The 18,202-nt window shown below is 44.0% G+C and overlaps 1 protein-coding gene across 1 annotated transcript in view; it reads right to left on the bottom strand.

The window, feature by feature from the left end:
* Positions 1 to 18,202, bottom strand: part of LOC120940886 (A-kinase anchor protein 7-like) — a 159,192-nt gene that overhangs the window by 99,015 nt on the left and 41,975 nt on the right. The window contains exons 2-3 of the mRNA XM_040353997.1: positions 16,251 to 16,331; positions 227 to 738 (exon numbers count right to left, since the gene is read on the bottom strand). Of these exons, the coding sequence (XP_040209931.1) occupies positions 227 to 738; positions 16,251 to 16,331 (593 nt within the window). The remainder of the gene's footprint in view (positions 1 to 226; positions 739 to 16,250; positions 16,332 to 18,202) is intronic.

Here is an 18,202-nt window from a genome sequence, read left to right on the forward strand (position 1 = left end):
CCCTTTAAATTACGCGGGTTTACGCCGGAGGCCGCCAGCGTAGGTTTTCATTGCAAGTGCTTTGTGAATCAGGCACTTGCGATGAAAACTTGCAGCGGTGTAACGTATCTACGATACGTTACGCCGCCGCACTTCTACGTGAATCTGGCCCCCTGTGCCTAGAAGGTGCCCCTCATGCTTAAGTTCTAAAGTTGGAGGGTTGTTTAATACAGTCTTTGGCATATACCTGATCATTGGTGACTGGAATGGCAACAAAGTAGTTTGGACGAGGCCTTCTTTTACAATCTGAATTTTGCTGGTTTTCTGGTGATGTCTGGTCTCTCTCTACTGCCTCTGTGGTTTTCATTTTTGAATCCCTTATCTCCATCTGCTCCACTGAATCACATATAGCTTTATGTTCAGGGGCTAACTTTTCTTTTTCAGAATTGTGGATATTGGTTTGGAATCCTGGAGAGATAACATTTGTTTGTTGCAGGTTTTCCGCTGCTTGGTGGATTTCCGAGTCACATTTTTCTTGTGCCTTTGATGGTATAAATTGATTGCCTTTACTTCTGTTGTCCAGATCCTCTTGATAGTCCTTCTCGGCGTTCTCAGGAGCATCATCTCTCTTCTGAACTGCTGTCAGTGTAGAGGTATTAGCTTTTTGTTTGCGATGTGCACATTTATCTCTTCCAAAATATCTTTTCCTTTTCCATGATTTTTTTCCCTGGTTTCTTTTATTACTTAACTCAGCTTTGACTACAATAGAAGAACAAAAAAAAATTAACTATAAAAAAAAAAAAAAAAAAAAAAGATTAACCAAAATTATAATAATATTTTATAGCACATATGAAATCACAGGGATTTTTGGTATATTTTTATACTTTTTTAGGAATCCTAAAATTTGACAAATAATATTTTTGTTTCACATTAGAAGACATTATTTTTCTTTGATAATTAATAAGCTTACCTTTAAAACACTTATTGCTTTTACCCAGCTTCAAAACCTACTGTGTCTTCTTCCCCACAGCCCTTTATAAACAGGGCACTAAAATTTCTATTTTATGATTACAATTAGGTCCCCATCTTTGGGTACAATGGTTTTTATTGTTGCGCTCAAAAGGAACAGTACAGCAAGTCACCCACACAGGGGTTACACAATGAGAAACAAGTCATACAGACATGAGTGAAGTCTTGTGCAACAACCATTTTAACAATAGCGGCTGGTGCTTTATTTTTTGGAGGGGGGACCCAAACAAACCACCCGGCCCCTGCCTTCCAGTTTGGTTGTTCAAACTCCCCACCCCCCCTAGTTGGGTGGACGGGAGCAACTGGGGGGGGGGGGGGTTTGTTCACCTATCAATCTCCCCCCGCACTTACCCCATCCACGTTGCAGGCAACTTCGGCATCTTCCCCCTGCATCTCCTCCTCTGCGCCTACCCCCTGCTCCTGGCCAGTACGGTCGCTTCTCCTCTCGGCCAATCAAGTCTTAAGACCCGCTGCCGGGAGGAGAAGCAGGAAGATAATAGCGAACATAAATTTGCAGAGCACTACACCCCAAGTCGACTCCTTTTTTAAGCCAATTAGAGCCTCAGGCTCCAATCACGTGCTAAAAAACACAACACAACACAACACAACATACACACACACACTGAAATCCATGTATCCGGTGCCCTGCCTGTGGATTTGGGGGGAGGGGGCGGTGCTCCCCTAATGGAGCAGTCACCACTGCATTTTGGCTATATAGAACTTCCACTAGGTGACCACACGGTGGGAGCAGCGGGTCCACATAAGTTACCATGGCCCAGGGCTATAACATAGGAAACCTGAGAGGTGGACCGGCGAGGGTGGGGAGAGCATACAACCACCAAGGAGCCCATACTTTCAGAAATGTAATTATGGGAGTCATGTAAGATCCTGGACATCTTTTTATTGATCATCAAGGTGGTCAGATTGCTCTTCACCAATGAACACGGCACCGAAGATGACTGCCAGGCCTTGGCAATGGCACATTTAGCGGCAATAAATAGGTAAGTTGCGCGCTTCTGTTGATAGTAGGCTAGGCCCTGACCAGTGCTGGGACAAGGCCATTTGGTGCCCAGGGCGAAGATGGCAAACTGCGCCCCCCCCCCCCGTTTTTAAGAAAGAATATACTTAAAGCAGAAGAACAAAGGACTGTGGCTGCGTTTGATGGCACAGTGGCTGCGTTTAATGGGCACAGCTGAGTGGCTGCGTTTGATGGGCACGGTGGCTGCGTTTGATGGGCACGGTGGCTGCGTTTGATGGGCACAGCTGAGTGGCTGCGTTTGATGGGCACAGTGGCTGCATTTGATGGGCACAGTGGCTGCATTTGGGCACAGCTGAGTGGCTGCGTTTGATGGGCGCAGTGGCTGCGTGTGATGGGCACAGTGGCTGCGTGTGATGGGCACAGTGGCTGCGTGTGATGGGCACAGTGGCTGCGTGTGATGGGCACAGTGGCTGCGTGTGATGGGCACAGTGGCTGCGTGTGATGGGCACAGTGGCTACAATTGATGGCACAGTGGCTGCGTGTGTTGGCACAGTGGCTGCGTGTTATGGGCACAGTGGCTGCGTTTGATGGGCACAGTGGCTGCGTGTGTTGGCACAGTGGCTGCATGTGATTGGCACAGTGACTGCGTGTGATTGGCACAGTGGCTGCGTTTAATGGGCACAGCTGAGTGGCTGCGTTTGATGGGCACGGTGGCTGCGTTTGATGGGCACGGTGGCTGCGTTTGATGGGCACAGCTGAGTGGCTGCGTTTGATGGGCACAGTGGCTGCATTTGATGGGCACAGTGGCTGCATTTGGGCACAGCTGAGTGGCTGCGTTTGATGGGCGCAGTGGCTGCGTGTGATGGGCACAGTGGCTGCGTGTGATGGGCACAGTGGCTGCGTGTGATGGGCACAGTGGCTGCGTGTGATGGGCACAGTGGCTGCGTGTGATGGGCACAGTGGCTGCGTGTGATGGGCACAGTGGCTACAATTGATGGCACAGTGGCTGCGTGTGTTGGCACAGTGGCTGCGTGTTATGGGCACAGTGGCTGCGTTTGATGGGCACAGTGGCTGCGTGTGTTGGCACAGTGGCTGCATGTGATTGGCACAGTGACTGCGTGTGATTGGCACAGTGGCTGCGTGTGATTGGCACAGTGGCTGCGTTTGATGGTCACAGTGGTGACAATTGATGGCACAGTGGCTGCGTGTGATGGGCACAGTGGCTGCGTGTGATGGGCACAGTGGCTGCGTGTGATGGGCACAGTGGCTGCATGGGATTGGCACAGTGGCTGCGTTTGGGCACAGTGACTGCATTTGATGGGCACAGTCGTTCGTGTGTTGGCACAGTGGCTGCGTTTGATGGGCACAGTGGCGACAATTGATGGCACAGTGGCTGCGTTTGATGGGCACAGTGGCGACAATTGATGGCACAGTGGCTGCGTTTGATGGGCACAGTGGCGACAATTGATGGCACAGTGGCTGCATTTGATGGGCACAGTGGTGACAATTGATGGTGGCACAGTGGCTGCGTGTGTTGGCACAGTGGCTGCGTTTGATGGGCACAGTGGCTGCGTGTGTTGGCACAGTGGCTGCATGTGATTGGCACAGTGGCTGCGTGTGATTGGCACAGTGGCTGCGTGTGATTGGCACAGTGGCTGCGTTTGATGGGCACAGTGGCGACAATTGATGGCACAGTGGCTGCGTGTGATGGGCACAGTGGCTGCGTGTGATGGGCACAGTGGCTGCATGTGATTGGCACAGTGACTGCGTGTGATTGGCACAGTGACTGCGTGTGATTGGCACAGTGGCTGCGTGTGATTGGCACAGTGGCTGCGTGTGATGGGCACAGTGGCGACAATTGATGGCACAGTGGCTGCGTTTGATGGGCACAGTGGCGACAATTGATGGCACAGTGGCTGCATTTGATGGGCACAGTGGTGACAATTGATGGTGGCACAGTGGCTGCGTGTGTTGGCACAGTGGCTGCGTGTGATGGCACAGTGGCTGCGTGTGATGGCACAGTGGCTGCGTTTGATGGGCACAGTGGCGACAATTGATGGTGGCACAGTGGCTGCATGTGTTGGCACAGTGGCTGCGTTTGATGGGCACAGTGGCTGCATGTGATGTAAAAAATGATGGTCACCTCAGTCCGCCTCCTCCCCAATACAGTCATTTAATTATTTACTGTTTTACTATTATTGTTTGCTTACTTTTTCACAGACTACTTCAGTATTGATCTTCTTGCAGTAGCACTAGGCACTGGCAGGCAGCAAACGCCGACACAGCTCCCTGCGCAGAGACGAGTCCTCCCTCTTTCACCTCGCATCCGGCGTGACGTCACGCTGGAATCCACCAATCCTCCATAGGGGGGGGCGAGTAAACAGCCGCAGGGAGTAAACACACAGGAGGAAAGGAGCGCACTCGGCAGCCAGTCGGCACACGATTTGTAAAGTGCCACTGCCGCTGCCTGCGCTGTATGACAGTGACACAACACACAACCGCGGCTGATTGCGCCCCCCTCCTGAACTAAATGGTAGCGCCATGGGCACTCGTCCCTCCCGCCCCTGCCTTGTACCGGCCCTGGCCCTGACAATGAAATAATGCCAGTTTTGCATACTTACAGATAGGTGTGTGAGTGTGTAAAAGTCCAACGACCAGGGACAAGAACCCCAATAAAACGTGGGCATGACCACCAAATGTGGACATCACCACATTTGCCACAACTCCTGAAGCACCTATCACTGTAAGAAGGGTTCAAACTTGTGATCGGGTAAATGACATTTTATTTAGCAAACATTTATTTATGATTAACTATATACAGGAGATATAGAGAATAATTATATATATATATATATATATATATATATATATATATATATATATATATATATATATATATATATATATATATACATATATATACACACACACACACACATACATACATACATACATACATACATACACACACACACACACACACATATATACACACATACACATATACACACATATATATATTTGGTTAGAAGTCATATTTTGGTACAGCTGTTGTGTTCAAACACCATTTAAACCTCCTGCTGCAAAGTTGGCTATTTCAGCCTTTTGCCACAGAGCCAATGGAAGTGGCAAGCTTATGTAAACCAAGTATTCCACATTTTAATCATTATTTTACTTAAAATAAACTTTAGATAGATTAAAAAGGTCCCACCCTTCGTAAATCATATAAATTGAACTGTAAAATGTGGAAAAACTACACATATATGAAGTTGCCTGTGACCCCACCATTAAATACAAAAAAAATAACTGATTAAGTTGCTAGATAAAAAAGGTGCGAGTCAAAGGATCCTAGATAAAAAAAGAGAAACCATATCTGGTACCAGTCGCTCCTAGAATCTCTGTCCTATAATACCTTCCTAAGGTACATAAAGACCCCCTATACCCACCAGGTCGGCCAATAGTGAGTGGCATCGACTGTCACCGCACGAGTGGGTAAATATATTGATTTTTATCTCCAGCCTCTAGTTAAGCGAATGCCATCCTATTTAAAGAGACACTAAAGGATACCATCAAATTGCTCAAGAGACTGCATTCTTGTAACTGCAGATGTTGCCTCCTTATACACCTGCATTCCCCACCAGTTGGGCCTGGCAGCAGTAAAACAATAATCTCTCTTAACCACTTACCCCCCGGACCATATTGCTGCCCAAAGACCAGAGTACTTTTTGCGATTCGGGACTGCGCGCTTTAACAGACAATTGCGCGGTCATGCGACGTGGCTCCCAAACAAAATTGGCGTCCTTTTTTTCCCACAAATAGAGCTTTCTTTTGGTGGTATTTGATCACCTCTGCGGTTTTTAGTTTTTGCGCTATAAACAAAAATAGAGCAACAATTTTGAAAAAAATGAATATTTTTTACATTTTGCTATAATAAATATCCCCCAAAAATATATAAAAAAACATTTTTTTTCCTCAGTTTAGGCCGATACGTTTTCTTCTACATATTTTTCGTAAAAAAAAAAATCGCAATAAGCGTTTATTGATTGGTTTGCGCAAAAGTTATAGCGTTTACAAAATAGGGGGTATTTTTATGTCATTTTTATTATATTTTTTTTACTAGTAATGGCAGCGATCAGCGATTTTTTTTTTTCGGTACTGCGACATTATGGCGGACACTTCGGACACTTTTGACACATTTTTGGGACCATTGGCATTTTTATAGCGATCAGTGCTATAAAAATGCATTGGATTACTATAAAAATGCCACTGGCAGTGAAGGGGTTAACACTAGGGGGCGGGGAAGGGGTTAAGTATGCCTGGGTGTGTTCTTACTGTGGGGGGGGGGGCGGCCTCACTAGGGGAAACACTGATCCTCGGTTCATACATTGTATGAACCGAAGATCAGCATTTCCCCTGCTGACAGGACCGAGAGCTGTGTGTTTACACACACAGCTCCCGGTCCCCGCTCTGTACCGAGCGATCGCGTGTGCCCGGCGGCGATCGCGCCCGCCGGGCACACGCACGGGAGTCGGGGGCGAGCGGGGGGCGCGCGCGGGCCCCCTAGTGGCGGCTGGAAGAGAGGACGTCATATTACGTGCTCTCGCCCAGCAGAGCCACCTTGTGGACGTATAACTGCAGTGCGCGGTTGGCAAGTGGTTAAGATGGGAATGTGCCATTATATCAACATTTTATTATGGATTTGCTTTACTTTGCAACCAAACAATTATTTTTGGTTCAACGACACCTTTTATTTCCAACATAAAAGGTGTTGCTATGGGGGCAATATTCGCCCCCAGCTTGGCAAATCTGTTTATGGCTAAGTGGGAGGAGGATATCTCAGAAGAGACCTGAATTGGTACTTCGGGCGAGGTACATAGACGACATCCTCCTCCTGTGGGATGGAGATATGGATTCCTTGAATCGGACAGCAATATGTGGTCTGTCTCAGCCCCCTCCTCTGCCTCTCAGACCCCCCTCCTCTGCCTCTCAGACAGGGGATGGATGGAAAGTGACACGCTGAATCTGGAGGCAGGTGACAGTGGCAAGTGACACGCTAAACCTGGAGGCAGGTGACAGTGGCAAGTGACACGCTGAATCTGGAGGCAGGTGACACGCTGTAAAGTAGGTGCGCAAATTGGGGCTTGTAGGGGCCCCATAGGAAATCTGGAGGAAAAATTTAAATCGAATGATTGGCAATATATGACATTTTTGACTTTGGGTTTATTGCCGATTTATTTTCATTACAAAATGCATGACACAAAACACCACTCTGCAAATATAAAAAGAATACCTAAAGCACTAAAGCATTATAGATCATATTCATGCCATGACCTTTAACATTTTACTGTCTCACTGATCTATTGTGTGCTCAATAGCCTGAATTTTTTTTTTTATAAAATGCAATACATAATTCAACTGTACTTTTTATACAATTTTGTGTTTGTTCTTTGCAAATATGGGCTATGCAGAGGTTAAGAAAATCACTGTGGAGCAAAACTTTGTTAAACGTTCTGTAACAAGCATGCAATGACTAAAACATAAGTGATTGTACCATTTCTTTTGCCAAAATGTATTGGTCAAAAGGTCTTGATAACCTAATCTGTAATGCATTGAAATTTCATCCAATTTCCAGTGTGCTGCATCGTCTGAGGAAACAATTTTAAAAGGTCCACCAAAGCTATCTAATACGTGCCTTTTTATAATAATGTTTCCAATAAAGTAAAATAATATTTTCTGCTCACTAATGAAACATTTTCCATATAAATTGGATGTACAATAAATGTCTTGAAAATTGGCCAGGTTTATATAATTAGGAATATTTAAAGCCATGAATATATACTGAAAATGGCAATTACAACAGTAGATAATTTGTATTGTGATGTGCACAGAAATAAATAAATGAATCAATAGTTTTACAATCTGGTTAAATACCGCGTCAAAAGGCATTGGATAAAGAAGTACAGTATGCTGCTGCATAGGTCAATTTATTGTTGGGGGATTATTTTAGGGACTATGTTAGGATTGTGTTAGGGTCAAGGGGTAGACAATTAAGTTTAGCTGTTGGGTTCACTGTTGGTTGAAAAGTAGGCCGAATGTTAGGATTAAGGATAGGCATTAGGGTTAAATTAAGGTTAAGTGCGGTATGAGTTCAAGAGTTGTTACTGGCTGGGGTTTATGGGTTAGCTTGAGTGTTAGATTTTAGGTGGGGGAAATGCACATCATACCAAAAAAAAAAAATCTATATATTGCAGCTTATCTGCCCTTGGATGTGGTGGCTACATTAGTTACATTTTTTCACTCACCATACTTAGTATGTTGCCATGCTAGGCTGCCGTTCAGATGTTGACATTAAATAGAGGCAAGTTTATAATTCAGATGGAGAGTTAAGATTTCAGTTCAGTGCAAGTTAGGTACAAGGATAGAAAATTCTGTACGTAATAATTATTAGCCTGAAATAAGAAAACTAATGCAGCATTCATTACTAAGGACTGGTAAGCTGCAATATATTTTATTACAGGTACTTATATAGCGCCGACAATTTACACAGCGCTTTTTTTTTTACATATATATTGTAGACTTCACATCAGTGCCTGCCCTCAGGGAGCTTACACTCCAATGTCCCTAACTTACATTCATACATTAGGGCCAATGTAGACCCTACCAGCTTTTGTACCCTGCTCCCTATTCTGCTGTGCTGGTGGCTCTGTGCGACCACCGCCTCTTCCTCCAAACTACACAGGTCACCTGCATGACGTTGATTCCATGTGGGGTCGAGGACCTCATCGTCCTCCACATCATCTTCCACCCAGTCTTCACTACTGCCCTTGTCGGTCTGCACAATTGTGAAAAGCAGCAGCAGTTGGCAACTGTGTTTCTTCATCATCCGAGACATGCTGCGATGGTCCCCCCATGTACTCATCTTGAAATATAAGTGGTTGGGCATCGGTGCACTCAATCTCTTCCACTTCTGGGGCAGGGCTAGGTGGATGGCCCTGGGAAAACATGCTAACAGAGTCATCAAAAAGCAGAAGAGACTTCTGCATGCTTTGGGGTTTAGACTGCTTGGGTGATTTGCAAGAGGGTGAGGTGAAAGACTGATGGTGGACATCAGCTGCAGGCGCCAACTCTGAACTTTCAGCACAAGACTGGTTGGAAAACAATGTGAAGGAACTGGAGGCACTGTCAGCAACCCAATCTACTACCGCCTGTTCTGCTCCTGGCCTCAACATTCGTAGAGCCGGATTAGGTACGACCAAATACCGCTGCAGGCTCTGTCGCCTACTCGCACCTAAGGAAGGTGTTTCACTTGTGCGTGTAGCTGGCACAGATCAACCACGTCCTCTCCCTGCAACAGGAGCTCCACCAGCAGCACCACGACCGGGGCCACGTCCCTTATTTGACGTTCTCCTCATATTTCTCAAATGTAGGATGTTGCCCTAAATGGGTGTTTTTTTAATAGCACAATAGAAGAACAGTATCTAAAGGGTGTATCTCACACGTACAGATATGCAGGAAACGCACCAAAAAAAAAAAAAAAGTGCCCTAAATAAAAAAAAATTTGAATAGCACAATAGAAAAACAGTATCTAAAGTGTGTATCTCACATGTACAGATATGCAGGAAACACTGCAAACACTGGAAGAAAAACTGCAAAATATATATATTTTTTCCCTAAATGGGTGTTTTTCGAATAGAACAATAGAAGAAAAGTATCTAAAGGGTGTATCTCACAGTAACATATGCAGTGCTGGTATAATTTGATTTCTGAAGCAGGACTGACTGCTATATATTTCTCTCCCTACAAGCAAAATCAGGAACCTTTCCCTAAAGTATCTAATGCAGAGTGACTTGCTGTGCTATGTAGATCGCTGAGTAATTTGATTTCTGAAGCAGGACAGTCTGACTCCTATCTAAATCTCTCCCTCGCAGCAGCAGCAGCAGCAGCAGCAGCAGCCTTTCCTTACCCTATCTAAAGCAGAATGACGAGCTGTGCTATGTGCCTCTAGCTTATATAGAGGCTGTGTCACATGCTGGGTCACAAGCTGCACTGGCCAATCACAGCCATGCCATTAGTAGGCATAGCTGTGATGGCTTCTAGGTCACACGAGTAAAACAAATGGTAATTGGCTGCCCTGCAGCGCGCCATTACATTGCTGAACACCGGACCCGAACCTACAGTAAATTGTCCGGGTTCGGGTCCCAAAAATCCAAAAGTCTGATACGAACCCGAACTTTACAGTTCGGGTTCGCTCAACCCTATTAATTAGGTCACTTATTGTCTAATTATCGTCCAGGTGGCTAGTTGTTTAATCAACTTAATGTTTCTAGTATATGTTGGCTAATTTGACTAACTTGGAGCATCCTCTATGATGGGATTAGCCATGAGTCAGCTCTTCCTTGTTACATAAACCATTGTGTGATGTTTTGGGTAAATATTTGTACCCAAGTTTTTATTTTTTTTATGTAAAAAAAACATTTAAAAAAAACTTTAGCCTTAACAACCACTTTAACTGCTTCCCGACCGACCCACATACATTTACTGGGTGGCTAAGCTGAATCACAATCTCTTCCCCCCTTCAGTTAAAAAGCACCTCCCAGGGAACACATTTAGCATCTTGAGTGCCCCCTAGTTTTAACCCCTTCCCTGCCAGTGTCATTTATACAGGGATCAGTGTATTTTTTTATTTTTTTATCACTGTATTGGTGTCACTGGTCCCAAAAAAAAAAAAAAAAATCATCGCAGATCGCCGGCATTGCAAGTAAAAAATAATAATAATAATAATAATACACTAAAATCGATCCCATAGTTTGTAGACGCTATAACTTTTGCGCAAACCAATCAATATACACCTTTTGGGATTTGTTCTACCAAAAATGTTGTTTTGTCCTGACCCTGGATTCTGTTAATGCTTCTGATCATCCATTCCTGACTTTGGCTTACTCCCAACCTCGCTCCTGTCTGAGAAAGAGTAAAAAAAGTGACGCCTTCTAAGTATGAACTGTAGAATCAGTATAATACAATAAAAACAAACACTCACATTATGGTACAATAAAAACAAAGTAAGTGTTTGTTTTTATTGTATCATAAAGTTTCTACAGTTCATACTTAGAAGGCAACTCTTTCTTTACCCTTTTTATACATGTTTTGGAGCGTGCTTCTGCAATCCCGAAGAGGCCTGCCCTGAGTTATGGACCATTTCTTCTTTACCCCTGGATATCACATCCATCTTCCACAGTTTTTGCTCTCCCCTGATCCACACTCATTACAATAACACAGACTCAGGTTCTCTGGCATCATTTGAACTACAGTTTCCACCAGAACCACCCCCATTTTTGCTCCGGTCTGAAGCCTTGGTACCTCACTGCCCACTCATTGTTGACTCTGGCCATACTTCTGACTATGCTTCTGTCTCCTGTTTGGCTTCATGTTACTTCTGAGTGTCTGAACTGGCTGCACCTCATCCCAGCTCCAGTGGACACAGTGTGCTCCGGTCTCAAGTCTGTGGGGAGCTATGGCAAGCCACACATCCTGAACCTGCAAACCTGGTGAAGTACCCCTTTAACCTCAGCTGATCTATCCAGGATCATCTTGGTTCCTGGCCTGATGTTTTGCCTGACCCACAGAGTCTACAACTCCAGCCACAAGCTCTGCAACACAGGCACTCATGTTCCTCCTGTACCTTGGTATAATCTATTCTACGCTCAGTGGGGCCTGGGCTGGAGATACAAGAAAGGAGACTGAAATTACAAGGTCAGTCTATCAGGTACGTGACACAGAAGCTTAGTCAAGGGACAAGCCAAAAAGGTCAGCAATGAGTGGTAGTGAAGAAAAAGGAGAGTTACAGGTATGCAAACGAGCAAGATATCGGCTAGAGAGAGCACAATAATCAGGCAAACAGGAAGTCCAGAGACCTAGCTTAAATCAGGAAGATCATGGGAGGAGCAAAGATTGAGGTTCACGAGAAACAAGATACAAGGCAAAATTGTCCTAAGAGATCAGATAGGGATCTGTCCAGCACAGCAAGAACTACAGCTAGACACCACAGAGGACAAAGGTTCAGACCAGAACCCTGACACCAGTTTGTCTGAGGATTCCTTACCAAGTTATCAATGCAAAGCCAAGGCAATTGTCCTGTCACCATCTCTGCAACTGTTGTGCATTCCTAGTAGGCCTATGCTGGGTTTAGGTATCCTCCGTTTATGTACTGAAGATATGCATGTGGTATTTGCTAAAGAAGCAACTGTAGCCAACTTACCATTTTGTGTGGGGAGTTTAAAAAATGTAATCTTATTTCTGTGCTTTCTTGAGTTATATTTAAGTCAGCATCATCTTTAATTTGACTTCAGAAATACAAAAGAAAAATTGTTACAATTGTTTTTCTTTTGCCACCTTCTCATCTGCACTTGATAATACAGCTCTAATTCAGGAGGGAGCATATGCACCCCAGCTTACCTTTACCAGGTTGCCAGCTTGTTAAACGGCAGCCCTTATAAAAAAAAAGTGTGTGTGTGCATGCCCATGGGAATGCACATTAGGAGGTCAAGTAACTGTTTACTATGCTATATTATTACGATTGGATTATGTCAAGTATTCCTGTCGGTTTCAATCGATGCCCCTGTTGCAGGTATATTTACAAGGTGCCACTGACTTCATAGGCTTCATAGGGTTCACTACAGGTGCAACATGGCCCCATTAGCTGTGTCCGTGTAATTTATCAGTGGTCTCTTTTTTGTCCCAGTGACTTATCACTGAAGGAAAATGCCTAATTTTCAGTGGATCCTCAGAACAGAAAAAGAGGGGAAATTTTCCAACTGGGTTCGTGTTTTTTCTTTTTCTTTGATCTAAACCAACCCATTGTAGCTCTTGCTGTTTGTTTAGGGTTGTTGTCCTGCTGAAAGGTGAACCTCCGCCCCAGTTCAAGTCTTTTGCAGACTCCAACAGGTTTTCTCCTGATTGCCTTGTATTTTACTCTTCCATAAAGGCCAGATTTGTGGAGTGCACGACTAATAGTTGTCCAGTGGACAGATTCTCCCACCTGAGCTGTGAATCCAGAGCTCCTCCAGAGTTACCATTGGCCTCTTGACTGCTTCTATGATTAATGCTCTCCTTGCTCGGCCTGTCAGTTTAGGTGGATACCCATGTCTTGGTAGGTTTGCAGTTGTGCCTTACTCTTTCCATTTTCGGATGATGGATGAAACAGTGCTCTGTGAGATGTTCAAAGCTTGGTATATTTGTTTTGTAACCTAACCCCGCTTTAAACTTCTCTACAACTTTATCCCTGTCTGGTGTATTCCTTGGCCTTCATGATGCAGTTTGTTCACCAACGTTCTCTAACAAACCTCTGAGGACTTCACAGAACAGCTATATTTATACTGAAATTAAATTACACACAGGTGGACTCTATTTACTAAATGGGTGACTTCCACTAGATTTTAGTTAGGGGTTTTAAAGTAAATGGGCTGAATACAGACGCCACACTTTTCAGATATTTATTTGTAAAAAAAAAAAAAAAAAAAAAATTAAAACAATTTATCATTTTCCTTCCACTTCACAATTATGTAAACTTTGTTGGTCTATCACAAACAATCCCAATAAAATACATTTATCTTTTTGGTTTTACCATGACAAAATGTGGAAAATGTCAATGGGTATGAATACTTTTTGAAGGCACGGTGAGTCAGGAACTCATCCTGAAAAAACAATTCCATTAGACATTTCATTCTATCTATACTTGATCAACTGGTATTATTCTTGTATATCCAAACTAAAAATTTTGCAACCATTTTGCATTCAATTGCATGTTGGTATAAATACTGAATGCAGCATTTGTTAGATTTAGTGGTAATTACTGCATTAGTTAATGCAGTAATTTACTGCATTGAGCTGGTTTCTAAAGAGCGGGCTGGGAAGCCAACCGTCGTGTCCTTAACAACAGATACCTCATTAGCTGTCAGCAGGCTTCCGCTGATTGTAAAGAAAAAAATGTCAAAAATTAAAAAGTATGAAAAAAACCCATTTGTTTTTTTAAGCGGTGTGGGGTCCCACCCCATAATACATACCAGACCCAAAGGGCCTGACATGGCTTGGGGGGGGGGGCTACGCTGTTTTTTTGCTCATACTTTTTAAATTGTCTGATCTTTTTTTTACAATCAGCTGTCAGCGGGGAAGCGCTGACAGCTGTTGAGCCATCAGTTGTTAAGCCTGTGGGTCCCTCGATACCGCCAGAAAAAAAACCAGGGTAATTAACATTCTGGTCCATTTTTGTGAACTGGACCTAAAAGCGGAGTTCCACCCAAAATTGAAACTTCCGCTTAACCCACCCCTCGCCCCCTTACATGCCACATTTGGCATGTAATTTTTTTTGGGGGGTTAGTGGGGGCTTCAGGAGGAGTGGGACTTCCTGTCCCACTTCCTCCTTCCGCCGAGGGGCTGGTAAGGCGAATAGCTTAATCGCCTTACTGCAGCCCCTCCCTGTAGGCGATCGCCTGGGACACATGACAGGTCCCATGCGATGGCCTGTCCAATGAGAGAGCGCAGCGCTGCTCTCGCATGCACAGTGGGTGCCCGGCCGTGAAGCCGAAAGCTGTCACGGCTGGGTGCCCACACTTAGGATGAAGACGCCGGCCGGGAAGGGGGGGAGAGGAGCGGAGCCCGGTCGGCGCGTCGCTGGAACGTGGAGCAGGTGAGTGTGTGTTTATTAAAAGCCAGCAGCTACACTTTTTGTAGCTGCTGACTTTTAATAAACACAAAAAATGCCTGGAACACACCTTTAAGAGCTTCTTATGCGGTATATATACACATACATACATACATACACACACACACAGGCCACCAGTAAGGCCCGGTACACACGGGCAAACATGTACGATGAAACCAGTCCGTCGGACCGTTTTCACCGTACATGCCTGCCAGAGGGCTTCTGTACGATGGTTGTACTAACCATCGTACAGAAGTCCGCGCGTAAACAATACGCCGGGCGTGTCCGCGTCGTCGCCGCGACGATGACGCGGAGACGTGGGCGGGCCTGCCATTTAAAGGCTTCCACGCATGCGTCAAAGTCATTCGACGCATGCGAGGGACGGCGGGTGCCTGGACATGTACGGTAGGTCTGTACTGACGACCGTACATGTCCGAGCGGGCAGGATTCCAGCGGACGGTTTTAAAACACGTCCACGAATATTTGCCCGCTTGGAAAAGGCTCGGCGGGCAAATGTTTGCTGGAATTCGGCCCGCTCGCGCCTACACACGACCGAACATGTATGCTGAAACTGGCCCGCGGACCAGTTTCAGCATACATGTTTGGTCGTGTGTACGGGGCCTAAGACTTGGACACAGAGCCAGAGGCTTCATCCTTCCCTAGACTCTTATAAATCTTGAGACTCTAGGACCTAATCTGGGAGTTACCAATCCCAGAGAAAAACTGAGCAAAACAATTTTCTCCATTCAGAATAGACTTTGGGTGGAAGGACACAGCTATTTTTTTTTCTTTTTTTGTTCTAAAAAGGAGGTTGCAAAATGCATAAAACAAAATGCATTTGAATAATGGTTATTAAAAAAAAACAGTATGGAATCTCAATAATGAACCCATCACCCTATACAAAAATAAAAACTACAGCACAATGTTTGACACTCATCAGGCTTGATCCTGTACCTGTCTGGCACTCTAGCAAGGACTTCCTAGCCCTTGGATTCCCAGGTTTGTTTGACTGTTATGGTCAAAGAAAGGGCCAGTTCATGGTTAAGACTTTAGGGGCAGACTGTGGCTACAAGGTTGGTTCTCAAAGTAAAACATTGTCTAGTGCCTGTGGTCAAGGTGGGGATATATAAAGTCACATAGTTGTTGTTTGTGGGAGGAATAGTGCCACATCATTGGTATCAGTTGAAGATATAGTGTGCTATAAATGGTGACTTGGGAGGACCCATTGTTGGGGTCAGTGGGAGCAATATCATCTAATGAGCCACAGTTTAAGATCCATAGCTGTAGGAGATTCTGGACCACGTGAGAAATTGAAGCAGCATGAGATTTTTCCTACTGGATTACTAAGAGGTCAAAAGCAAATAGGAGAATAAAGTTACTAGTGTCCATCCAAAGTTAGGATCTGACCGATTTTGTGTGGTATATTTTAATGTGTGCTCAGGTAGAGTGACCAAAATAGTCATTGAGTAACATCTGGATCAAAAGAACAAGAACATTAGAAATACAGAATAATATAAGGGTAAAGGCAATATATGCTGACAGATATTGCTAATGAAGTGCACTTACTTTCAAACACAGTCAAAATGTCTTCTTTGAAGAATGGAAGTTCTTGAAATTCATGTGCTGCTTCAGAGAAGCTTTCCTCTCCTTTTATGAAGAGATAAAAAGCTAATTTAGTTCTATATTGAGTTGAAAATTGTACTGTTTCTACACTCCAAAAGCACAGAAGAAAAATTCTTACCAGTTACCATGTATGGATGGAAAAAAAGAGAATAAATGAGCAATGGGCATCTGTAATATTTGCATTCTTGTATTAGTGAATCCTTAGATTAATTTATTTTATTTATTTAATATTGCTTTATCAGAGCAGGCATGTTAGCCTGAGTGTCAAATTCCAATTCTGTCCTATAGCCTCAGGACTGAAAACGGATCCCTGGGATAAAAAATAGGTACTGACTTTATGAAAGAAAACTAAAAGACTGAGTTGAGATTTTACCATCCTCCAGGATTCAATACATTTCTAATTGTGTAGGTCACACCAATAGGCTGCAATTGTTTTATGAACAATTTCAGACAAGATTTGTTAAATGCAGTCTAAAAATCACTTAAGCAACCAAGCCCCTTCTTTAGAGTAGCTGTCAAAATCAGATTAGTATAGACTTTACTGCAAAAGTTCCCCCCCCCCCCCCATTAGGTATGGTATTTAAACCGAAGCTTCACTTTTTAACTTTCTATTAATTCAAGGAAACTGAATTCACAAACCTCAAACTACAGAACATTTGACTAAATATCAATGAAATTGATAAGGACATATTGTTCTGTCCACCAGACTTAAATTCTGATTACCTGTATCTGTGTTGTTAAAATAAGATTTAAGGTTTGTAATTTACATAAGACAATCATATGCGGATATTGCAGGGGCCATCTAGCGTCCTTTTTTGGTATTGCTTCAGTTCTGTTTATTTAAAGCGGGGGTTCACCCTTAAAAAAAAAAAATATATATATCTTTATCTACCATACAAACTAGCATACTAGCGTCAGCTACAGTATGCCTTTTTTTTTTGCTGTACTTACGGTTTAATCCGTAACTTTCGTTTCAGACTCCGGCCGGGAAATGGGCGTTCCTATGAAGAGGGGTACATGATTGATGTCCAGCTATGGCGCGTCATGCCTTCCGAAAAAAGCCGAAATAGGACGCGGACATATACGGTGCCTGCGCAGTCAGCTCCTAGTCTGTGCTCAGGCGCCGTATAGCACCGTGAAGAGCCGAGTCCTACTCCGGCTATTTTCGGAATGTGTGACGCGCCATAGCCGGCCATCAATCATGTTCCACTCTTCATAGGAATGCCTACTCCCCGCGGGTGTCTGAAACGAAAGTTACGGATTAAACCGTAAGTACAGCGCAAAAAAAAAGGCATACTGTAGCCGATGCTAGTATGCTGGTTTGGATGGTACATAGTTGTGTTTTTGGGTGAACCTCCGCTTTAATTCACTGTGTGTGTAGTTAAGGAAGTTGTTAGTAAGCAGGGAATTCTGGGTAGAATCTTCACAGGAAGTGAAAACAGCCACCATGCTTTGAGAAGACACTGCAGGGAGTAGGACATGTCTTGCTCAATCTATCGCCATCACCCCTTAGAGAACTTAAAAAGTAATTTTTTTCTATCTCATCTTGTATTGCATATCATTTTTTCTGCTATGTATGCAGTATTGTATGCAATAGTGTACTTATTGAGGTCTATTTCTGTTATTTTGTAGTTTCACCAAGATTGTTCTAATACAACTGAGATCAAAGAAATATAGTATATAGTATAGTAGTAAACCATTTGTTTGTTAAAAACATTTTTCTTGTAGGATTAGCTTTTCTGATAATGTTGTCGATTTTGGATTTTGAGATGCACGATAATACCATAGAAAAATCATGTAACCATAGCAAAAACTTCCCATTCCCAATTAGACAGAAAGGGAGAATAGAGAGGTCCTGCTAATATATGCTGCTCTGAGCTTCTACATGTGTTGTA

The sequence above is a fragment of the Rana temporaria genome, chromosome 5 (assembly GCF_905171775.1).
Source record: "Rana temporaria chromosome 5, aRanTem1.1, whole genome shotgun sequence".
NCBI lineage: Eukaryota > Metazoa > Chordata > Amphibia > Anura > Ranidae > Rana > Rana temporaria.